The 25,771-nt window shown below is 42.9% G+C and overlaps 1 protein-coding gene across 2 annotated transcripts in view; it reads right to left on the reverse strand.

The window, feature by feature from the left end:
• The window catches only part of LOC147024066 (phosphorylase b kinase regulatory subunit beta-like), a 165,463-nt gene that overhangs the window by 67,794 nt on the left and 71,898 nt on the right, over positions 1-25,771 (reverse strand). For both annotated transcript variants that reach the window (XM_085890238.1, XM_085890237.1), the window contains exons 11-13: positions 18,165-18,222; positions 13,453-13,530; positions 575-733 (exon numbers count right to left, since the gene is read on the reverse strand). In XM_085890238.1, coding sequence (XP_085746364.1) covers positions 575-733; positions 13,453-13,530; positions 18,165-18,222 — 295 coding nt within the window. The remainder of the gene's footprint in view (positions 1-574; positions 734-13,452; positions 13,531-18,164; positions 18,223-25,771) is intronic.

Here is a 25,771-nt window from a genome sequence, read left to right on the forward strand (position 1 = left end):
TCAGGTGCAGGAATCCTTGCCGGAAGAGCCGACAGAGCGATCTGATCACGGTGGAGCCGGCAGCCATCGCCACAGCAGCAAACAGGTGCATGGACACGTGGACAAATGGTGTGAACGGGGGCAGGTCCAGGTAAAGTAGACCTGGACAGGGTCTTTCCATAGGGTGGTGTGCATGTGTGGGTGTGTTCTGCAAGCGCATGAGCTTCCCAAGCTCACATCCAACGTCATGGCACGGGTCTGTATGGTTGAGGTTAAATGGCCGGTTTGTGAACCGTGCGCTTCGGTGCAAGGTGAGCCGTCTTGTCGTGAGACGAAGATCGCGTGGCGCATGCATACTGGTCCACAATTATTGAGTCCCCAATAGTTTTATCAAAACTCGTGTTGACAAAACACTGTAAGTCTAAAATAGAATGTTTTTACTCGATAAGGGGAGTGTGAAATGGCCACCTGGATTTGAAAAAGTCTTTTCAACACCAGTCTGGGACAGCACGTTTCAAATTCAAGGCTTCATCAGTGAGACAAAATACATTTACATAAAGCAAATGAAAAATGCCTTGAATAATGAAAGACTTACCCAAAAGTTGTGCGATGACATACAAGGCCTGGCCCCACAGGAACAGCATTCCGGGATGGTTAGTAGTACTTGCACATCGAGTCTGGCTGCCTGGGGAATGCTTCTCGCCTTCGACAAGATCATATGGCACACGGTAGTACTCTGGCACCACAATATGACCTGGCAACACACACGTGCATGGATACATCCATGGGGACACACAAACACACATCCTCGTGCAGCACAGGCAGGTTGCTCGACTCTGTTTTCTATTACTCTGCTTCTGGCCTCACTCCAATCAATCTTTATTCCCCCCGTACACCAGACGGCCCACACTTCCACCCATTGCACTCATTCTCCCAGAATTCCAATCATGGTTTCCCTCAGTTAAGCCTAAGCTGGATGTTTACTTCCATTCCTTCCTTCCTCTTGTGTCTCATCCAGGGCCGGATTTACCCAAGGGCAATCAGGGCACGTGCCCAGGGCCTCCACCACCCAACACGTGCTTAGGGGCCTCCACCATCCAAGGGCTTATCCAGGATTAAGCCAAGCCATGTGGGCCCAAGTCATCTGCAGAAGTGTTGTACAGTATTCACAATTGTTATGCCTTCCATTTTAGTTTTCCCTTCAGTGTAAAACAAGGAGTATCAAATATATATTGAATGATTGCAGCTGGTAGCGGTCACGGGTCTTGAGAAGGCCAGAGCATGTATGGGCATCAGGCCTCGAACAACTTATTTCCCCAAAGTGATCCTGTTCTTGGAGATGTAGTTGTTGTTGTGAAGGTAATGTTGAGGTTATATTTCTTTTTCTGGATGTGATCCTGTTCTTGGAGGTGTAGTTGTTGTTGTGAAGGTAATGTTGAGGTTATATTTCTTTTTCTGGATGTGATCCTGTTCTTGGAGGTGTAGTTGTTGTTGTGAAGGTAATGTTGAGGTTATATTTCTTTTTCTGGAGTGAAACAATTAGATTTTTTTAGTGATTCTTCACTATTGAGTGATAGGGTGAAAAACTGTCTGCCGACATTTATTTATTTGCCTACATTTTGATACTAAAGTTTGTTTACGCATCTAAACCAATAAAAGGCAATGTGCATGCCAGTGTGTGTGCCTCCTCCATAACTCCAAAACCATAAAACCTCTTCGCCTGAAACTTTGCATGAAGACTAAGAAAACTCAAAGGAAGTGTGGAGTGAAAATTGGGTGTTTGTGTTAATTAAAACACCCCTTTTCAAGATAATTAACGGCCTTGTTTAATTATATCATTCATCAGGCGATTCTCGGCTACCTCGCTCTCTGGGTTAAAATGAGTTTTCTTGGGTAACCGCTCTGGGGTCTGAAGCCGCCATGTTTTTTTGGCCTGCTCAACCATACATTGACTTGGAACAGGCCGCAACGATTTGTTAATGATAAAGTTGTTGTTTTCACTTTCCTCACTCATATTATCGAATGCCTGTTCATCATAGCTACGAATCGCTGGGTACATTGCAATGCTTATAAACACCTGGAGACGTTAACGTTTGTAGCTATATTTAATTTTCGCACATACGATCACCACATTTCGGGCGAATCCGGGAGGTGTATATTTAATGTGTTGCAAATCTCGTGCCAAACGAGCCATTTCTTATCAACCGTTTTGTTGGAGTGCTTCATCCACTTGGCGAGTGCTCTCCAAGCTGCTTGGTTGTTCGTTTCGGTAAAAGTACCCGTGCCCTCAGATTTTGGGCATCTCCGGGAGGTGTGTGTTTAATGTGTCGCTCATCGCGTGCCAAACGAGCCGTTTCTTAACAACCGTTTAGTTTGAGTGCTTGCTCGAGTACTTAATCCACTTGGCGAGCGCTCTCCAAGCTGCTTGGTTGTTCGTTTCGGTAAGAAGTGCCCATGCTCTCAAGGGAGCATCGATTAGACAGACTTACGTTTCCGCCCGTGTTGGGCTCTGCAGTGCCGTGCAGTTGGTGCATCGGGAGATGTCTCATCTGCTGAAAATGTGCAATTTTATTTTTACTGGACATCATTTTGTTTTACCTTTGTGTGTGATCTCCTAATATAATCCACCCCTCACTTCGACATCGATACATATATAAAAACAATAAGGTCCATTTATAATTCCATCAGTTTCAGGTGCCATCAGAGAAAAAGTTTGAAAAACGCCGCTTTACTTCATCATTCATGGCCGAAAGGGCCACCACCACCCATGTGCGCCCTGGGGCCCCACCACCAAAAAAAAAAACCCGGCACTGCTCTCATCTATAGAATAGACTGCTTGCATCTGTTGCCCTGGGCTCTTCACTCCAGCCTTTTAAGAGTGCAGTCCTTCATCACTTCATGCTTTCTGCCACATGCACTTCTGTTCTTAGCTTCTCCTGTCAATTATCCCTTCCCCTCAATTTCCCCCCTTTTTTTTTTCTTCTCCAGTTCTCATTCTTGCAGTCAACATGGCACTTTCAAAATGACGTAACACATCCCAAAACGCTTGGTGTGCATGAACAGAAACCCCAGTAACTGGAGTGTTTGGGGCGAAATATCGTACATTATGTGTCCAGAATAAGGATTGTTACTTGGAATGGCTCACCATGCTTCTGAAAGAAGCTAAAAATACTTGGAAAAGTATGTGAGAGAAAGGGCTGTAACTCAGCACAACAAGAGACTTGCAGAACTTTCTCAACTCACCGAATGGAAAACTGCTCAGACTGCAAACTCCCAACCATGTGAGTCGGTGCAAGGCCTGAGTGGATGGACATGTGTTACACAACCCCCTCCCAATGGATTGCTACCAGTGAATGGACCTTGTATCTGGATTAGGTTCTTCTGAACACCGATGGCAAGAACATCTCTGGGGCTTCTGCATTTTCAGGGTAAGTTTAAAATGATGATATTTACTATTAATCATGTTGGGAAGGGGTGAAGGGGGTGAGGTAGGATTGTGAGCTGTATGGGCTGTGAGGACCATTATAAATATACAGTGGCCTGGAAAAGTATTCACCCCCAACCAATAATGGCACATTCATATGAATTACAAATTAAGTAGAAACAATATATTCCAAATGAACTTATTTATTCATAACTGAAGAGATCAAACTAAACACTGGAATGGTTGAAGGAGGTTACATGTCAGGAATACGTGGAAAAAAAAACACCTGTGTCTGAAGGAAGTGGTTCAGTTTGGCATTTAAAAAGTGAAATAGGCAAAGCCGAGAAATGAACGAAACCCTTTAAAATTACCTGTTGGAACCCCCGAGAATTACCCTTTAGGGTTACCTCTTAGAATCACCCTTTAGAATTACCCTTTGAAATTACCCTTTAGAATAAGCCTTTAGAATTAACCTTCAGAATGACCCTTTAGATATACTGCTTAGAATTACCCATTACAATTACCCTTTAGAATTACCCCTTAGAATTACCCCTTAGAGTTACCCCTTAGAATTACTCCTTAGAATTACCCCTTAGAATTACCCCTTAGAATTACCCTTTAGAATTACCCTTTGGAATTACCCTTTGGAATTACCCTTTAGAATTACCCTTTAGAATTACCCTTTGAAATTATCCTTTAGAATAAGCCTTTAGAATTAACCTTCAGAATGACCCTTTAGATATACCCCATAGAATTACCCCTTAGAAATACCCCTTAGAATTACCCCTTAGAATTACCCCTTAGAATTACCCCTTAGAATTACCCTTTACAATTACCCCTTAGAATTACCGTTTAGAATTACCCTTTACAATTACCCCTGAGAATTACCCTTAGAATTACCCTTTAGAATGACCCTTTAGAATTAACCTTCAGAATTACCCCTTAGAAATACCCCTTAGAATTACCCCTTAGAATTACCCCTTAGAATTACCCTTTACAATTACCCCTTAGAATTAGCGTTTAGAATTACCATTTACAATTACCCCTGAGAATTACCCTTTAGAATTACCCTTTACAACCCCTTAGAAGTAGCCTTTACAACCCATTAGAATTAGCCTTTACAACCCATTAGAATTACCCTTTACAACCCCTTAGAATTACCCTTTACAACCCCTTGGAATTACCCTTTACAACCCTTTAGAATTACCCTTTACAACCCGATGATAATTACCCTTTACAACCCCTTAGAATTAGCCTTTACAACCCCTTAGAATTACCCTTTACAACAACCCCTGAGAATTACCCTTTAGAATTACACTTTACAACCCCTTAGAATTAGCCTTTACAACCCCTTAGAATTACCCTTTACAACCTGATGAGAATAACCCTTTACAACCCCTTAGAATTAGCCTTTACAACCCCTTAGAATTAGCCTTTACAACCCCTTAGAATTACCCTTTACAACCCCTTAGAATTAGCCTTTACAACCCCTTTACAACCCCTGAGAATTATCCTTTACAACCCCTTAGAATTACCCTTTACAACCCCTTGGAATTACCCTTTACAACCCCTTAGAATTACCCTTTACAACCCCTTAGAATTACCCTTTACAACCCCTTAGAATTAGCCTTTACAACCCCTTAGAAGTACCCTTTACAACCCCTTAGAATTAGCCTTTACAACCCCTTAGAATTAGCCTTTACAACCCCTTAGAATTAGCCTTTACAACCCCTTAGAATTACCCTTTACAACCCCTTAGAATTACCCTTTACAACCCCTTAGAATTACCCTTTACAACCCCTTAGAATTAGCCTTTACAACCCCTTAGAATTACCCTTTACAACCCCTTGGAATTACCCTTTACAACCCCTTAGAATTACCCTTTACAACCGGATGAGAATTACCCTTTACAACCCCTGAGAATTACCCTTTACAACCCCTGAGAATTACCCTTTACAACCCCTGAGAATTACCCTTTACAACCCCTGAGAATTACCCTTTACAACCCCTGAGAATTACCCTTCACAACCCGATGAGAATTACCCTTCACAACCCGATGAGAATTACCCTTCACAACCCGATGAGAATTACCCTTCACAACCCGATGAGAATTACCCTTCACAACCCGATGAGAATTACCCTTCACAACCCTTTTGGAATTACCAATTAGAACCCTGTAGAATTCACCTTTAGAATTAAACATTGTGTGTCAGAAAAAGTTCTTCTTCGTCATTTTTGACAGAAGAAGGGAGAGATGGACAGACAGATGGAAGAACATCGTCAAATATTAAAGCGGCTTCACAGCTTAAAAACATGTACAAATCAAAACTCACTGGTTGTAAAACTATTCAGCCCCTTTGGTCAGTACCTGGTGGAATCACCTTTAACAGCAATGACTGTTATGAGTCTTTGTGAGTAGGTCTCTACCAGCTTTGTACAGTGAGATGGTGAAATATTTACCCATTCTTCATGTGAAAATTGCTTTTGTTCTGCCAAGTTTGATGGGGATCGTCGATGGACTGAATTCTTGAAGTCTTGCCATAAATGTTCAATTGGGCTCAAGTCAGGACTTTGGGCCACTCAATAACATTTATTATCTTCTTATTGAGCCACTCCAGTGTGGCTTTAGCTTTGTGCTTCGGATCATTGTCCTGCTGAAATATGAATCTCCTACCCAGTTTCAGATTCATGGCTGACTCGAGCAGGTTTTCATCAAGGATTCTCCTGCACTTTGAACCATCCATTGTCCCTTATGTCCTGACAAGCTTGTCAGTCCCTGCTGATGAAAATTAGCCCCATAACATGATGCTGCCACCACTATGCTTGACAATAGGAATGGTGTTGACTGCGCACAGTGTTAGGCTTGTGCCAGACGTAATGCTTTGAATTTAGACCAAAAAGTTAAATTTTTGTCTCGTCTGACCACAAAACCTTTTTCCACATCCCTGCAGTACCATTAACATGCTTTTTCACAAACTCCATACAAGCTTTTAGATGCGTCTTTTTCAGTAATGGCTTCTTTCTTAAGGCCCGGTCAAACCTTGACGTTTTAGCCAGCGATGGCAACGTATTAAAATGTATGTAAAACGCTGGCTTACGTTGAACTTTTGATGTTTTTTTTTTAAAGATTCGGACGTATTCATAGCGACTTGGTCTTATGTATAACGCATTGGTAACGGAAACAGAACGTTTCGTTGTGTTATAGATAACTTATACCAACGAATGCTGAACCTGTTGTCGGCCTACACAACCGATGCCCAACGATAGTCGAACTTAGGCATAGCGCGTTGCACGCATCGCCGACGATGTCGTGACGTAGCCTATTAAAAGGCTGACGCACAACGATTCGAATCATAACTGCCGTAGAAATGGAAGTGACAACTTCGCGGTCACACCTTGGCGATCTTGCCAGCGTATGCCGACCTAAGAAAAATGTGTCTAAAACGTTGGGGCACGTCAAATACGGTATGAGTAAGTTTGGTATACATGAGTACAACGCTAAAGTACGCTATCATACGTCGTAGTAAGTAGAGTACGTCAAGAAATTTTAAAAATGTTCAAAATTTTTGGACGTACTCGGCGTATGACACACGTTCCGCATGCAATGGGGATAAGTTTTGCACACGATATGTGGACGCTTACACACGTCGACAAACGCTACTTATAAGCTACTCATAAGTCGAAACACGTCGCGGTAATGTCTTTTTTACGCGAAACTTATTTCTAACTTATGTTTGACGTGCTCTGAACCAATTCTTTACGTAGTCCCAACACACATCGACGTATGTAGACGTATTCCAATGACGTCTTCCGGTCGACAAAAAAAAAAATAAATGAACGTGTTTCTAGCTTACAATTGCCATATAAAGACGTGTTCCCAGCGGTTTTGGGAATTGGTATATAAAAATGGTGTTCATAAAAGGGGAACCCAACAGGGTTTTCGAGTCCTTTTTGAGTCGATATCCATGTCAGCAGTAACAGTATCAGTATCAGTATCAGTATTAGTATTAGTATTAGTAGTAGTTTGTTCATGTTGGCAGTAGTAGGTGAGTGTGAGGGGGAGGGTGTGGGTTATGATGGATCGTCCTTGCGTCCGCGTGTCCAAGGGTAGGAGACATCTTTTCACCATTGTTCGAAGTTCTTCGCGGCTAATTTTTTATGGGGCTTTTTCAACAATGAGCTATAGCTTGCTTTTCCGATTTAGGTCTGTCATAATGGGTTGGACAAATGCACAATTAACTAATAATGTGCATAGAGCGCTTCGATAACTTATAGATACGGTATACCAACGAATAATTATCATGTAGCCGGCGTTCACAAACAATGCCCAACGATAGCCTAACTTATCCATATCGTGCGGCAGTTTATCTTTGCTGGTGACGTGGGGTTTGCTATTCATAGGCTGCCACTCAACGATTTAAATGGCTGCATCTCCACTATTGAAAGTAGATGCTTGCGCTCAACAATTGGATTTTTTTTTACACTCAACGACTTTTAAACGGTACCACTCAGCTATTTTCATTGTTTACAATGAACTATTTAAATTGCTGTCACTCGCCTTTGTTTTTTAAATAGACGCTGCCGATGGACAATTGGAATCATAGCCAAGCTAGACATCGAAGTGTGAACATCCTCGTCATGCCGAAGAAAAGTTTGAAGAATGCTGCAAATAAGTGTCCTGGCCATGGCCGTGGACGCTGATGCAAGGACGATCCATTATACCGACGTCTTTCAGCCTATGAGTAACTTAAAAGTAACGTCTGTCGATGTGTGGCAACGATCGCGTAACGTGCCAACAACACGTTAATCATAGGTTAGAAATAAGTTTCGGGTACGCTAAACATTACCTCGGCGTGTCTCAACTTATGATTAACTTACAAGTAGCATGTGTTGACGTCTGTCAACGATCGCAGACCGTGCATACAACTTGTGGCCAGCGTAGCGGAACGTGTGAGTCATACGCCGGCATACGTCGTGAAATTTCAAGCATGCAAAAATTTGAGGACAACCAAAAAGTACAACGTTTTAAGCCAGCGTACAACGACGTATGGCAGTGTTTTTCAGCGTGCTCTCAATGTTATCAAAACTTACCCATAACGTATTCAACATGTGCCAGCGTTTTAGAAAAAAAATTCAAAAATCGGCATACGTTGGCTAAAACGTCAAGGTGTGACCGGGCCTTTACCAACCGTCCAGGTAGGCCAGCTTTATGAAGGGAATGGGATATTGTTGATTGATGAACACTGACCTCCATCTCATACATAGAGCCTTACAGATCTTTCGAAGTCATTGTTGGATTTACAGTGACATCCCAATCCAGTTTTCTGCTTGCCTGGCTGATTAATTTCGATGGGCAACCTGATCTGGGTAGAGTCTGGGTGGTTTGATAAGTTTTCCACTTCTTAATGATGGATTTCAGACTGAAAGGGATAATGAGTGACCTTGAAATCATCTTAATTTTTTTCATAATTCTCTTTATTCATTCGAATTCTTGCTTTTTCTTCTCTTTTGTATTTTACTCTCTTTCTCTCTTTCGTTATCTCTCTCAGGATAAGTGAATTTTTGCAGAAATTTTTCTGTAAGGTTGTCTTGGCTGTGCCTGGATGTGTTTGAGGGTAGTGGAGTTGCGGCTGAAACCCGAATCTTATCCAGGTTCATCCTGATGATTCCGTCTTTGCACTTTACTTCTTCGGTTCCTTCTTGGTCTTCCATTTCATTAAATTCGTACCATATTCTGCTGCTCTGTGGACTGTGCTTCCCCACTGACGGACCTCTGGTGGCTTGTACATGTTGCTGTGTTTGAGTCTGTGGAGTAACTGCTGAAATCTATCTGTCCGGTTGTTCCTGACATATTTGTTCCTTTCACATTTCTATTTTATTTTTTTCACAATTTTTATTTTGTTTATTTATTGTATGCATTGTCGAGGCTCACTCGTATGAGAGCAAACACACCATGTACAACAAGGGGGGGGGCAGGAGACAAGAGGGGCGGGAGAGGGAAGGACAAAACAGTGGGGAACAGAGACATTATGAGATCTGTAGAAGGGATGAGGTGAGGAACATGGGGTAAACAAGATGGACATTACAGGGACTTTCAGGACCTTTCACGACAGGGAAATTTCGGGAAGGAAGGCATGGAATTTGAAGGAGGTGGGTTTGGGGGTAAATTAACGGGCGTAGAAAATATCATTTTTTTGGATGGGGGAAGATAAGAGGTGGTGGTGAACAGCTGTTTTGAAGACCCAAAGACTCAGCTCTAGGATATATATATATATATATATATATATATATATATATATATATATATATATATATATATATATATGTATATATAGCGAGACTTGAATACTTCACTCCATCGATGGTACCGTTGACCCGTGAAACCGTTGGGTTCCCGTTCTGACAGCGATTGATAAAATCATTTCAAAAGAAAAGAAAAGAAAAGATAGCTCCAGCGAAATATACCACTGAGGTTGTTTGCATTGATCAAATTCTCCCGAAGAGTACTTGACTGAATCGGGAATTGATTTTTTAAATAATTTATTAATTGCCCGATATTAACGAAACTTGATACTGCACACCGCAGGAGAATGGTGAGTAAGGTGGGCAGAAAATGTTTGCGCTATCGTGTACCGTTTTGGCTGTATTTCGGGAACAAACATACATACATGCATGCATATAATATATATGTATATATACATGTATATGTGCATATGTGTGTATGTGGAAGCATGTTTTTTTGTGTAGTTCCACTGGAGATTTCTTATGTGGAGTGTGATACACCTTAATGATCGTCATGATTTCCTGAGTTGATTGGGCTAATTAACTACAAAGAATCCAGAAGAATTCCATGTTTTAAACGCATGCCATGTTAAAGTGGAACCCAAATGCTCAGACCACCTCAACGCTAATCTATGCCTTGATACCCTGCAAAATTAAATAGATACGACATGTCTTTTTCAAATTTGGGATTTATAAAGTGGGTAATAATGCGATTGAAAATCGAAATCTTCGTCTTCTCCTTTATACTTAGCTGTGAAAGTCGACCACCATATCCGTACTGTCTACGGGTTACATTGTTGTACGATTTAACTCAAACGGTGAATAATTTTCGCTGATTGTCGATGCCTCGTTCGTGGTTGTAGTAATACAAACCGAGATGGTTTCATGGGACACTGATGGCTGAAAGTCCCTAAGTTTGCCAGAAATTGGATGAGGTTTTGCCGAAATACCCGAGTGTGGATCGATCCTACAAAATGTTTGCTTTTATGCCCAGAACATTTTACAGAGCACACTGTTATGAAAAAACAGAGATTGCTAAATTTTGTGGTTATCCACCATAATTGAGAGAGGATGCCATCCCCACGATTAAGTGGAAGACACAACCGTCGCTGAAAACTAACACCATCTTTACCCAGCTACCAACACATGTACATTGGCAACCACCACCCTTCATATCCCCCACATCTCCCATCACCCCCACAATACCAACCACTCCCCCCCTCCACAATGGCAGGACATCAACACAGCATGAAACCGCGTGGACACGGCACCACAGCACGGACAAGGCACGACCACAGACACAAATGCCATTCAGGGAAAGTATGAAACGGGACTATCCCAAAATATACAAGACACTTGGTCCGCCTGCAACAGTGGGCCAAAGCATTCGTCGCCCATTTTGTTTGTGGTGTCCAAGTGTGCCTGGGAGGTGTCCGTACGGTGCCGTGTCATGTCCATGCCATGTCGTGCCCTATTTCTGGTGGAGTAATGTAACCGATATATAAATACAAAATCCCTTAAAAACCATTAATTACATGGAAAAACAAAACCTCCCAATCTGGAGTGAACATCCGACCAGCGTTTTCATCTTTGTCTGAATCGCTTGCACGAGGCTCACAATGATGCGGCTCCATCATTTCCTCAAAAGCATTTCGTCACAATCCCACTGATTAGTTTCAACATACTGAGAACCTTCAGAGTTGCTAATGACAGTGGAATCAGTCGAAATACACCGTATCTATATGTAAGCCACCATTTGAATCAAGATTAGTTCAAGGTGTGACGTCACTGGCAAAAATCGAAAATCGACACTCTCGGACTTTTTTCGGCACTTTGTGATCGGCAAAAAAATTGGTAAAAACAATTTTTCCTTTAAAATTAGAGCATTATTAATGATTTTCAATGGTTTTCAGAGATAATTTTTTGTTGTTGTTTGGGTTCCCCTTTAAGGTATATAGGGCAGCTTAATCGGCCCTTCCACAGAATGGCATTCTAATTACAAAATAAATAACAAAAAAAATGATAACATTGTAACAAAGCACATTAACAAATAATATTCACAACTCTCTAACCAAAAACAACAACAACTCCTTGAATTTAACAAAACCTCCAACAAATAATATCAACAACAATAATAATGGAAGTACGGTATCATTTGACAATAATAAAAATAGGACCAGAGGACCTGTAGCTTATCTGAGCCCTGGCCTAATGTTACAACCCAAACTTGGTAGTATTCTGACTGCTGGGTCTGGAGAAGAAAATTTTTGAAGGAATTTACGCCATTTTCCCAAAAATTTCCGAAGTCCGCCATTTTGACACACTTTTGGTCACCGAATGTTGCAACCCAAATTTGATAGCATTCTTACTGGTGGGTCAAGAAGATTTTTGAAGGAATTTAGTCGGCCATTTTGACATACTTAAAGTCATGTGACTGGAACGAGCTTTACAATCCCTGTCACCAGTCGGAGGCGGAACATTGCTGCCAAATTTCAGCCGGATCGGCCCGGCGGTTTGGCTGGAGAAGTCGAAAAAGGACACGGACGGACGGACGGATGGTGTGCAATGATAATACCTTTTCTGGAATTTAAATTACAGATAGGCTAGTAATGAACGTGTAACCCCCACGCTGGCCCAAGCTCATCTGGGCTTGGTGAAAAGGCAAGCTAATGCTCAAGCAGTACAGCAGATGGAAATGCTTGAAGGCCATGAAGACCAGTGAAAATGTGGTCCAATGGACCAATGGGACCACTAGTTATGTTTAAAAGACGATTTGAATCACGCATTCCATGCTAGTAATGGTAGGCTAAAAGTGCCCAATGAACTGAACCGAGTCATTGTTAAAAAAAAAAATTCAAAAAACACACTGCAAAAGGCATCATTTAGCATTAACACTTCATTTCGGAAGTCGTGTACGACTCACTGATGATGTGTCCAAACGTTTTTGTCCGTCTGTTCCCCCTTTTACCCATACACAGTCCGTAAACATATTGTCCTCCGTAGGTATCTCCTCTATGAGCCTGAACCTGTCTATAAAAAGCATTTCATGCTTCTAAACAGCATAAGCAGCAGTCAAACAATCACATAACCTTCCTTAAATATAACCACATAAATACTTACTGGAGTTATTGGTTAACTTTCACTGAATCATGGAAGTAGTGTGTGTGTCGTTGATTGTAATCTCCATCATGGGGGTTTCACAACGTGGAACAGATAAGAGTCCACCCAAGACTCGAAGTATCCAGCTTCGTTGCGGTGAAGGATCGTGATTCATGGCCGAAGTTTTGAAGTTGTCTTGCTCTCAGTTTTGGTCCGAGGGATCATTTCAGGATCGTCATTGAGCCTCGGACAGCCTCCATCTGTAGTTAGTTTGTGGTAATGGTTCAGGGATGGTTTGTAGGATCTTTTTGAGGCTCCTCTTTATTATTCCTGTTGCTCCAATTAATTATCAATGGTACAATTTTGGTGCTCTTCAGCTTTCAGGATCTTTTCAGCATGTGTGTGCATGTGTGTGCATGTGTGTGTGTGTGTGTACGCGTGCTACCGAGAGAAGATTTACATTTCGAAACAATCACACATCCAGCACAATAACACTCAATGCCATTGTGAAACGGTTTTTAGATAAACTCCAAGCTGTACGTGTGGAACCAGAGCCGAGTGGAATGTCTGCAGGAGGTCCTGACAGATCAGTCAGCATTCTTTCATGTTATCAAGATCTTTTTTGACATCTACATTGCCATGATGTGTCTGGCAAGGTATGCCGTTACCTTGTGGGGTTTGTTGCAGAAGTGGTTTGAGAAGTTCTTTGTACTCGGAAACCTGTGTGTGGTTCCCGTGAAAAACACCTCAGGTGCACATGGGAGACAGAAGATGGAAAAGATGGTGTGAGTGGGGGAGGGGGTGAAGGTTATAGTAATCTTACAATCAATAATTACAATGCACCACCAACCAAATGGATGAGCCCGGTATACAAAAACTAAATCAACACCAATTTTGGACAGCCATTAATTTTGATAACATATTTATCATCAGAATGACAATCCTGGTGGGATAATATTTTTTTAAATGCAGAGGTTAAGGCTCATACAAGAGCAGGACAACACTGGGCAGTTTTAAGATGCACTGACAAAAGAGTATCGGAGTAGTCAAGGAACAAACAGACAAATGCTGCAGGAATGAGATTTATAACTCGGAAATGCCACCCGTCACTTCACTGACAGGGACAATAAAGGTGGGGGGAGAAAAAGAATGGGGAAAAGGGAGAGAGAGTGGGGAGAGTGAAGAGGTGGAAGGGGAAGGAGAGAGGAGGGAGGGGGAGTTGGGGAAGGGAATGCAGTGTGAGGAGAGAGGAAGGGAAGGCAGACTTGCGGTGGAGCATTAATTACGAGTCATACTGTCTCATCAAAATGATTCTGCAGAGAATAACAGTGAAGATGGAAACAAAATAATATCTGAAATCCATTTTCTACCAGTCACACTGGAAACACGGGCTGGAAACAAACTCCTGTCCAGACATAAATACTGCCCTGACGCGTCCAGAGCCAAGCTCCCTGGAGACAAACACCGCTTGGACACGTTCAGAGACAAACACTGCCCAGACGCGTTCGGAGACAAACACTGCCCGAACGCATCTGGAACTAAGCTGGCTGGACACAAACACCGCTCAGACACGTCAGGAGACAAACTCCTGTCCCGTCATAAAGAACATCCAGATATGTCCAGAGAGAGAGAGAGAGAGAGAGAGAGAGAGAGAGAGAGAGAGAGAGAGAGAGAGAGAGAGAGAGAGAGAGAGAGAGAGAGAGAGAGAGAGGACATTGAGAGAGGAGATGTGCGAGGAGGGTGCTGCACTGCATCAGTTTGATTACTGACTACAGTATGCACTGTATATAACACAGAAACCTTGAGTAACTTTCACTGAAAAACAACGTTGGATCTATACAGACGTTTCAGGGATATGTTCACAAACATTATTGTTTATAAACAGCTGCATGTTACGGATGGAAAAAAATTTTGCTCGGTAATTTAGAAAACATGTTAATATGGCGAACGGCTCGGAAATCAGGTGTTATTTCACAACCAGCATGAACCACTCACTCAGGGTGACGGTGCACGAACCACTCACTCAGGGTGATGGTGCACGGACCACTCGCTCAGGGTGACGGTGCACGAACCACTCACTCAGGGTGACGGAGCATGAAACACTCGCTCAGGGTGACGGAGCATGAACCACTCGCTCAGGGTGACGCAGCAAGGACCACTCGCTCAGGGTGATGGTGCACGAACCACTCGCTCAGGGTGACGGAGCACGAACCACTCACTCAGGGTGACGGACCACGAACCACTCGCTCAGGGTGACGGAGCACGACCCACTCGCTCAGGGTGACGGAGCACAAACCACTCGCTCAGGGTGACGGAGCACGAACTACTCGCTCAGGGTGACAGAGCACGAACCACTCGCTCAGGGTGACGGAGCACGAACCACTCGCTCAGGGTGACAGAGCATGAACCACTTGCTTTGAATGACATGGCAGGGCAAAAGCGTTCGCAGTGTGTGAATGATTCCCTTAGAATGACGTAGCGTGGTACTGCTATCGACAATGGGTGTTCGGAAAGTGGCTTAAGCACTCATGCCAGCACTCCAATTCAATGGTTGATAAGGAAAGGTTGGCCAGGCTGTCACTCACATTTTGAATATGGTGCAGGAGTGGACCCAGGGAGGGGGGGCACGCCGAGTGCCCCCCCCTCTCCCACCACCCAATAAACCTCTCCACTCCCGTCAAAAGCGATCACTTTTTTTCAAATGTATAAAGGTGTATATAACCGAAGATGTGGTCTCGGACGGAATGTGGGATCACTCGATATTCCTCAGACCACAGCTGATGTTGACTGCAGCATTCAACAAGTCACTGATTTGTACCATTCAGTTTGCTTCTATGGTGGATACTTGATGAGGAACGAATTATCGGAATCATTTGGCATCGGAAATGTTTCTTTTCCTCGAACCAGTCATGAACCAAGAAGTGGAATGGCATCACAAGTATCAGATAACCCAGAGTCCCCATCATTCTGTTTGAATTTGACACTCGGTGTGTGTTTTCAAGACTCAAGAACATGCTTTTTGACCGTGGGAAATTGTCCAGGGTATACAAAGGTCATCAAATTTGTTGGAGAATAAATATTTATTCATATCGTAGAGATGATGAAGGAAATTTTTCAGCTGATGGGAAAACCGTAGTTCTGATCGAAGGTCACTTCCATGTCAAACCTTGTTCTACACGTCGGAGACATTGATTTGATTCGATCATCACGTCATTTGTTTCATTATTTGCAATGTCAGCTTTTCAATTCAATTGGATTTTTATGACAACACAATAATAAAAATAAATGTTGAGTTTTGAGCCAAAAAATGTTTTCATTAGAGTACTTCTGTTGAAGTGTATGAGAGCATTCTTTGTTACCTCCACCACCGAATGTGAAGGAGGTTACGTTTTCACCCCTTTCTGTCTGTCTGTTATTTGCAAAAATCGAAGATATTTCAAGTATATTGGTCATTCCATTTAGTTATTACTTGGCCAATTTTTTTGGGGTTTTGACAAGTATGTTGATTGCCTCCATTTGTTTGTTTGTGTGTTTGTTTGTCCGTCCGCTCGCCTCTAGCCAAAAACCACTCAACCGATCATTCTGAAATATTCAGAGATTAATGTCACTGACCCTGCGACGGTCCTGCATTGAAGTTTCATAATATTTGGTCGACAGAAAATGTCGACAAAGGCCAATAGGCCAATTTGAGCCAAATTTTCTAAAATCCTCAAATTTCATCAGGTTGCCGTGAAATGTGAAGATCATTTGCATATCAGGTCAGTGAATTCAACGACCTATTAATTTTGAGGTAAACATAGGCAAAAAGGTCAAAATAGGCCAAAAGGCCAATTTGGTCAAAATTTTCTAAAATTCTCAATTTTCATCTGATTGACTTGAAATTTGAAGAGCATTTTTAGGTCAGGTCGCTGAATTCAACTCCAAATTAATTTTCAGGTCAAAAGGTCAACACAGGCCTAATTTCTAAAATTGATAGAGGGCCAAAAACTAAATATATCACTATATCTCAAAAAGTTGTGGACGAGTTATAACAAAACAAGGTAGACGAGTTGGATAGGTGACAAGAACAAGTGGATTGATTTGGTTCGGATCCAGCCCATCAGTGGGATACAAAACGTGAACTCTTCCACCTGGCAGAGGTATGCGCTCTACCGAGTGCCCTTCCAGTCTATATTTCGAAGTCTATAGAATTTATAACAAAAAGAAAAACCCACAAAAAAAATGTTCCGCTTGCTCTGCTCGGTGAAATTATATGTTTCAGTGCAATGTAAGTTTTTGCACGTCCCCCACCCTCCACCCCTTCAACCTAAATCATGGATCTGTGCCTGTGGTGTGTCCCAACAAGACAGAATTCTTCCTTGATTTCAATTGTACCCGTTTAAGTAAACATTGTGTCACTTTGCAATCTGGTCAACCTGGTGTTCGCCTCTCAACCACCATAAATATTCAACTACTCCAAACATGGAGGGAATAATGTGTTGGACATACTTCACTTGATTTGAAAAATTGAGGAGGAATAGCAGAGAAATCAAAAATTACATTCACGTATGAACCTTGCTCATCGGATAACGAAGTACAGAAAACCCATTTGTTTATCTCTGTTACAAAGGCAAAGTCCAACTCATCTTAGCACAGTGTCCTTCAGGTGAAAGAGAAAGTCTTGATATACTTTGACATTTGTATTGATAAATGTCTCTCATGATTGTTGCAATTTTGCACAAAAACGTCGTTGAAGAGGAATGCTGCTGCTGCTGATGATGATGATGATGCTCTGAGAAGTTCCTTAAATGATGCATGGAATTGAGATCCCAGAAGTATAAACGTTTGTGGAGTTACTGCCATGACCTGAACAAACAATGTGATACTACAACTCGCATGCAAAAGTACTTGGGGGGGGGCGGGGGGGGGAGCAGGCAAAAGTTAATTGTGTTTCATATTCTTGTTTTCGCTCAGAGCCAAAGCTCTGAACAACTTATACTGCCCAGCACAAAATGGTGGTGCAACATCGGACGGTGGAGGTTCAATTTGTCTAAAATGAGGGTAAAATAAAGCTATTTTAAATTTCATGTTACTCCATGAAGATCTGTGTTAAATCTACTTTAATCCGGATGTTCATGTTGATGTTAAAGATTATTTAAAGGCACAATAAAGTGACTGACGACAATGCATCAAAAAAAGTAAAATTGAAATGCAGAAGAACCAATCAGCAGCTTCTTAAACGCAGCGTGGGAAGTGGGTGCCATAAATGGGAGACAGATGGACGCATGGAATGACACCATGGTCAACAATATATAACATATCCAGGCAGAATAAAACTACATTGGTGGTGTGTTAATGCCTGTCCTTTGTCTTTGGCTGGTGTCACCATATCAAGCCTTACCATCAATAAGCATGTACAGATGGAACAGTGGAAACTCGCACTCAATCCCGTCAAATAGCTGCCAAGGAACAGAACAGACTCAAAATGCTATTTGCACTTATAAAAGGAACGTTAATACTTGACTTTACAAATTGTATATTATAATATGCCTGGTGTTGGCTTAATGGTTCAGGTGATGGGCTTCGGATCCTCAGATAGTTCAAATCCTGCTTGGGCATTGAATTAATACCAGGTGGGGTTGACTCAGCCTGTCATCCTTCTGAGGTTGGCAAAATGAGCACCGGCTTGCTGGGATGATTGAGGCATTTGAGTATTCTGTGTTGGAGTGGTGACCCATCCAGGAATGTGTCCAATAGCCCAGGAGACTGCCTTGGCAGCACTGATGCTCTGTACAGAGTATGGTCCTGATGGATGGATGGATATAATCAATGAAGTGATGACTGAGGAATGCTAACCACCTTGGGAAGCTGATGTTTTGGGTGTTAATCCTTTAAACAAAAAAGTTCACCTTGCTCTTCAGAACCTTACACAGTGAAAGTCAAAATTGGAATGGCAACACAATCAATACAACCCTCCCTTTATTGGGGATTGCAGTGATTACCCCCGATCTCCAACCTCCCTCAGTGTAGGTAGCGGGGTGGGGGAGGGAGGGTGGAGTGAATACCATCCCTCCAAACTTCCCCACAACTTGCATCCTCAGCAATGAGTTGTAGTGATTACCTCCCTTCCCAATCCCCTCCTTCGTGGGAGTAGGGTGTGTAGAGATTACCTGCCTACAACCCACATCCTCAGTAAGGAGTTGTCGTGATAACCTCCCCTCCTAATCCCTTCCTTAGTGGGGGGAGGGTGTGCAGTGATTACCTTCCTTTCAAACCTCATGACAACCACCCCCTCCCCCACACCATTAATGAGGAGTTGTAGTGATTACCAGCCCTCCCTTAGTGGGGGATAAGAGTAGTGATCATCTTCCCGAAAACGTACCCACCCCCCCCCCCCTCGTGGGGAGTTGTAGTATTTTATCTCCCCCACCCCAATCCTCCCTCAGTGGGGGGATTGAAGTGTTTAGACCTCCTCCCAACAACCCCCTCTCCCAAACCTCCCTTCCTCTTTTTCTCTGATGAAGGATTAATACCCAAAACGTCAGCTTCTCCTTACTTCCCACGGCAATGTGCATACCTCGATCAACGCTCTTTTCATTTCATCCATTGCTCTACCGGTCGGCCAAAGCACAACAACGCGAGCTTTAACTCGCAAGAGTAGTGTCAAAAGGGAGGGTTTGACGCAGTAATGTGTCCCATTTGTCAGTCGCAAAATTCGCTCGCTAACGCTCACTCATACTCGACCGGTCAAAAGTTTTAGAACACCCCCATTTTTCCAGTTTTTACTGAAATTTAAACAGTTTAATGTTTCAATGTACTCTGAAATTAGTGCATAGAACAAATAAACAATTGCAGATAAAAAAGAAATCATGGAATCGTTTTGTTGAACAAAATTTAATCTAAATCTTTGACTCATCAAAGCAGCCACGTTTTGCAGATATAACAACCGAACATACTCGTGGCATTCTTTCCACAATGGAAATCAAATATTGTTCGGAAAGTTCTTCCCAACTCTGTTGCAGAAGTTCCCACAAATGTGTTGCACTTGTAGGTTGCTTTACTTTCACCCTTCTGTCCAGTTCATCCCAAACCAGCTCGATGGGGTTTAAGTCTGGAGACTTAACTGGAGACTGGAGACTGTGCTGGCCATTCCATGATTTGAAGCCTACTGGCTTGTTCTTTTCTTCTAAGGTAGTTCGGACATAGCCTGGAGGTATGTTTTGGGTCGTTATCTTGCTGTAGGATGAACCCCTGACCAACTCAGCGTAGACCAGAGAGTATTGCATGGCGCTGCAAAATGCTGTGGTCGCCCTTTTGGTTCAGGGTGCCAGTCACTGTGCAAGTCGCCGACTCTGGATCCAGCAAAATAGCCCCAGATCATCATGCTTCCTCCTCCATGTTTGACAGTTGGTGTCACACACTGAGGAACCATCCTTTCGCCTACTCGACGACGTATAAAAACCCTGCGTGATGAACCGAAGATTTCAAATTTTGATTCATCGGTCCGTAAGACCTTCTTCCAGTTTTCAGTAGTCCACTGGCGGTGCTTCATGACCCAAGCAAGTCTGTTTTTAATATTTTGCCATCTTAGCAATGGCTTTCTTACTGCCACTCGACCTGTCAAACCTGCAGCTCGAAGTCTTCTCTTCACAGTTGAAACTGAGACTTCCTTACTTCGACCAGTGTTAAGCTGTGCCTGAAGCTGCTGTCCTATGAGCCGCTTATCACACAAGCTGTTGACTCTCAGAAACTTATCTTGTGGTTGTGTTGTGGCTTTGGGTCTGCCAGAGTTTCCTCCAGTTTCCAAGTGCCTTTTGATGGTGAAGGAAACGACTCACTGACACCTTGGCTTCTTTCCAATTTCTCTCAAGGAAAGACCTACACTTTTAAGGGTTATAATGGTCTGTCTGTCTTCCTTTGTTAATTGTCTTTTTCTCACCATTATGATAGCAATATACTACTTCCTGCAGTGCAATATTGTCCAAATAATGCTTCAGAGGGTGTAGCAACACAGTCTGTACCAACACTGCTTTTATACAGACAGAGGGTTTGTAATGAATCGACAAAAGTTGGGACACCTGGAGGAATTGTTTGCATCAACTTTCAAGGCTTAATTTACTTCCATTGGTGCAGAGCAGCTGCAGTTGCTAACCCATTACTTGTTCCCTGAAAAGGGCCTTTTTTAACAACTCTGAAAGTTACATTATTTTTCAGTTTTTGGTAAGCTAAACTTTTTTTCTTAACTTCTGGAAGTTTAACACTTAGCTTTGTACCATTTGTTATTCGCTGAACTTGAACTGCGTAAATTTCATTAAAAACTGGAAAAATGGGAGTGTTCTAAAACTTTTACCGGTGGAGGATTTCTCCTTTTCAAACTGGAACACATTATTTCATCAAACACCACCCTTTTGACACTACTTCCCAGCCAGGGGCTGGGGCGTCACCTTCCTTTCATATTGTTGCGGTTCTCGGAACCACATGCATCCAACAGACAGTGGTCCCAAGATAGTTATTCCATTAATATATGTGTAGATAGTCCCTTTCCTTTTGTCTAGTGGGAGAACGAGGGAGTGCGTTGCGATGATCTAATAGCTAGGTTTGTTTAAATAATTTTCTTCTTCATTTTGTCCCTACTTTTCTTTATGTTTGATTATTCCTGAGATAAATCAGCGACGAGCGCCTTCGCTGTGAGGTTGGCCCTCATGGATGCCAGTGCGTGCGGAACCACTGTGAGGAAACTGCAGCGCAGAGCCCTCGTTCCCAAGCTAGCGCTAAACCCAACGTGTGCAGCGAGTCATATAGTGCATTTGGCAGTGCGGGATTATCGATTCGAGCTTCCGATGATCTGGGGAAGATTTCCGGTTGCATTAAAAAGGCATGCGGATGAATACCTCTTAAGAGGCTGCACGAACGGTGTTTTTCACAACACAGGAAACACAGCCAACACGACGCCCATGCCGCACGAAACGCATACAGAGGCCGATAAAGATGACTCCACACCATGTTGAGTGGGAAACGAGTGTGCGGAGTGGAAGCGGCTCGTTCTTTTTCAACCTCAATATCCAACACATATTGGTGTTCACCCCGCACACACGCTAGCAGAGTCGTGTGAACACAAGCGCTGGCCACGTACGTAATGGCCGAACCGCGCGCACTGTATGGAATGTGCTCGAAGGCAGACACGTACGCCACTCGCGAAACATACATGGATTTATCCATAACGATGTACCTTCGGCCCTCACTGGCAGCAGCGGATTCTCCACGGATGGTGAATGCCTTCTCGTCTTTCCGGCCAGCGAAGCTGCGATCGAGCCGGGGAATGTACAGTGCGGGCCACGTTGGCACGTGCGGAGCGAGCACGTTGATCGGCGCTGGTCAAACGCCCGAGCAGGCATGCGGGACCATTGGCCGGTCGCCCGGGGGGTTATTGCAGGACGATTCGCGTGCCAATTTCGGAGTGGGCGATTCGTGTCATGTCGTGGGGTCGGAGGGGAGTATTGCCGCTGTCTGAGATCGCCTTGCCGGAAAGGAAGTCACACATCAATAGAGCAAGACTGGAAGCACCAAGGACCCAAAGACTCGGACTTTCGTCCTCCCACACAGGTACCGGCAGCGCCACACCCCATTATCCAGTGAATCCATGACTCCCTAGGCCCGACCCAGACGTCTGTTGACCTCTGACTCACAGCCGGCAGAGACATGAATATCACTGCCAATGTAAGTGAATCTCTCCACGACCTCAACATCCTCACCACAAACAGGCACAGACAGGACAGCAGCATCCAAGTTGTCATTGAAAGCCTGGATATTAGCTACAGATGATGTTTATAAGGATATAAAAGAAGATGAAGATATTTATGATCCTGATAACCCACTCTTTTCGAATGAGAATAAAAAGATCATTGGTAAATTTAAAGATGATTTAGGTGAAAAGATAATAAGTGAATTTGTAGGTGTAAGGTCAAAGGCATATGATAATAAATACTTAACTCGAGGATCAAATGAATTCAAATGTGAAAAGAAACTTAAAGGTATAAAGAAGAGTGTATTAAATAATACCATGAACTTTACATTGAATGTATATGGAAGAGAAAAGATGATGATGGAGAGAAGAATCTTATGACGAAATTATAAACTTGAAATATTCTCAGAGACTGTAAGTAAGAAAGCTCTAACAGCATTTGATGAAAAAAACATGTACAATGAGTGATGGAATAAATACATTACATTATCGGTTTAAAAGCATAAGTATCAATAAAAATGGGGTTGGGGGTTTTAACGGGCGACCGCCACCTTTTTTTTATTGATGAATAAATTGTTATTCCTGAGGATAAAACATAAACAAATATTTATAGGATCTCTGTTTGACGACTCAATTTGGTGAAGAAATGATGATATGAAAGGAAGGTGAAGCCCCCAGCCCCTGGCAGGGAAGTAGTGTCAAAAGGGAAGTGTTTGACGAAGTAATGTGTTCCAGTTTGAAAAGGAGAAATATGAGTGAGCATAAGCGAGTGAATATTGCGACTTTGAGAAATGGAACACATTACTAGGTCAAACCCTCCCTTTTGACACGACTAGCAAGAATAGCTCATCATTCTAGAAGAAGTTACATTGTGTTTGTGATTTTCAAATGCACGTTATGCGTATTTTGTTCGAGATCAAGTTATCATTCTTGTTTTGAATTAGACAGTAATTCCTTATTCGTTTCATTTTCCCAGATGAATGATTGTGATTATTTCCTCTCTGCAAATCTAACCAAGGTATACTGTGGCTTATCATTGTTCAAAAAGAAAAAAAAAATCAAATAGTCACATAACCATGTATGCTAAATATCATGATCGATTGACCACAGGCTAAGTAATTGTTTGCATTTTGTGTGAAGTTTCACCACTGTTATTTTTTTTTTCCATTCATAAGAACCCTAAAGTTTGTTTTTGCTCATGCACTCGACCAAAGTGCTCAAGCATTGTGACGTCATTGCATGCACCATATGAGATGAGAGCAGGCGATGAGAGCCACAAATGGACATGCAATAAGTTTGCTAAGTGCAACAAACTATGTTTTGATTAAATCCTTCAGCGAAGTGACAGGTTAGCGTTTGAGAAAGGTCAAAAGCTTTCCTTTAATAAGCATAGAGAATGAATAAAGATGGATAGAAGAACAAGAACCACTCAATTTGCATCTTCAGACACATAGGGCTGCCAAAGCAGTTTTTCTTTGGCTTGCTCAGGGGCACAAACTGGATGGGTTACCACTCTGATGCAGGATAATCAAATAGGAATGGCTCATTCTTCCCAGTAAGCTGGTACTCATTTTGCCAAGCACAGAGGGATAACTGCAAGCTGAGTCAACCCATCTGGTGTTATGTCAACGATGGTACCACAGGGGCTCAAACTCAGGACCTTAAGATCTTAAGCCAGCCACCTAAACCATTAAGCCAACATCATGCTTTGAAGATGGATAAATAACAAGCAAATACCAGGAATTAACTGAATCATGCATTCATTCATTTCTTGGGGTTAGCGAGTAATCTAAACATTCACCCCTCAGACTGTGGGTTCCAGGAATGAGAAGAGAATGTAAAAACAAGTCAATGTCACAGGGATTACCGTACATGGTGGTTAATCAATGAGCAACCCCAAATTTGAATTAATTAATTAAAATAACAAAGGAGAGTTCACCAATATTTTCATCCAAATGGACTTTATTCCAAAAACAGAAACATTTGTGCCCTTAGGATATCCTCCGCTGACATCCTTTATGGCGTTTCATCAAAAGTGACATTGCCTGAACTTTATTCGATCAAATGGCCAACAATGATGCGGCATTGTACACAACATTCCTCACTGTGTTTCTGCGTTTTCATGATTGTGAAATGTACATGTCCCAGATGTAGTCGATACTATAAAAGAAATGTTTGTCTGTTTGTGTGTCTGTGTGTCGCCATTTTTCTCTGAGATGGCCAAACAGATATTCGTCAAATTTTTAGAGGTTCATCAGTGAGTGCAGGGGACTGTTTGAGGAAAGAAAAAAATGTTACTTTTGAAAAAAAGGCTGCATTTTGTTTCTTAATTGTTCTATAGTGCCTAAGCCTTTGTAGCGATGTGAAAAGTTATATTAAATGACACCAACGCCAGTTCTTAGTGGGTGCAAGGAAGTATTTTAAGCCCCCACAACAAATAGAGAAAAAAAAATTGATTTCTTCAAAATGTCAACAGGATGAGAACAGCACCGGGCAATGCAGAGTATCCCAGCTAGTGCTTCATAAACTCAATGTCGTGTAGGCCATGGGATTAATTGATCACCGGGGCCATGTGATGCATCATTCATGGGGCAGTATAATGTATCAATCAATCAATCAATCACCGGGCCATGGCATGCGATATGGATCGATCACCGGGCCGTGGCATGCTATATGGATCGATCGCCGGGCCGTGGCATGCGATATGGATCGATCGCCGGGCCGTGGCATGCGATATGGATCGATCGCCGGGCCGTGGCATGCGATTTGGATCGATCGCCGGGCCGTGGCATGCGATATGGATCGACCGCCGGGCCGTGGCATGCGATATGGATCGATCGCCGGGCCGTGGCATGCGATATGGATCTATCGCCGGGCCGTGGCATGCGATATGGATCGATCGCCGGGCCGTGGCATGTGATATGGATCGATCGCCGGGCCGTGGCATGCGATATGGATCGATCGCCGGGCCGTGGCATGCGATGTGGATCGATCGATCGCCGGGTCATGGCATGCGGTATGGAACGATCAATTGCCAGGCCGTGGCATGCGATATTTATCGATTGCCGGGTTGTGGCATGCAATATGGATCGATCGCCGGGCCGTGGCATGCGATGTGGATCGATCGATCGCTGGATCATGGCATGCGGTATGGAACAATCGATTGCCAGGCCATGGCATGCGATATGGATCAATTTATCGATCACCTGGCCGTGCATACCATATGGATCGATCGATCGCCGGTCCGTGCATACGATATAGATTGA

This window comes from Eptatretus burgeri, chromosome 7 (genome assembly GCF_056783735.1).
Source record: "Eptatretus burgeri isolate ZD-2024b chromosome 7, Ebu_testis_v1, whole genome shotgun sequence".
In the NCBI taxonomy this organism is placed as follows: Eukaryota; Metazoa; Chordata; class Myxini; order Myxiniformes; family Myxinidae; genus Eptatretus; species Eptatretus burgeri.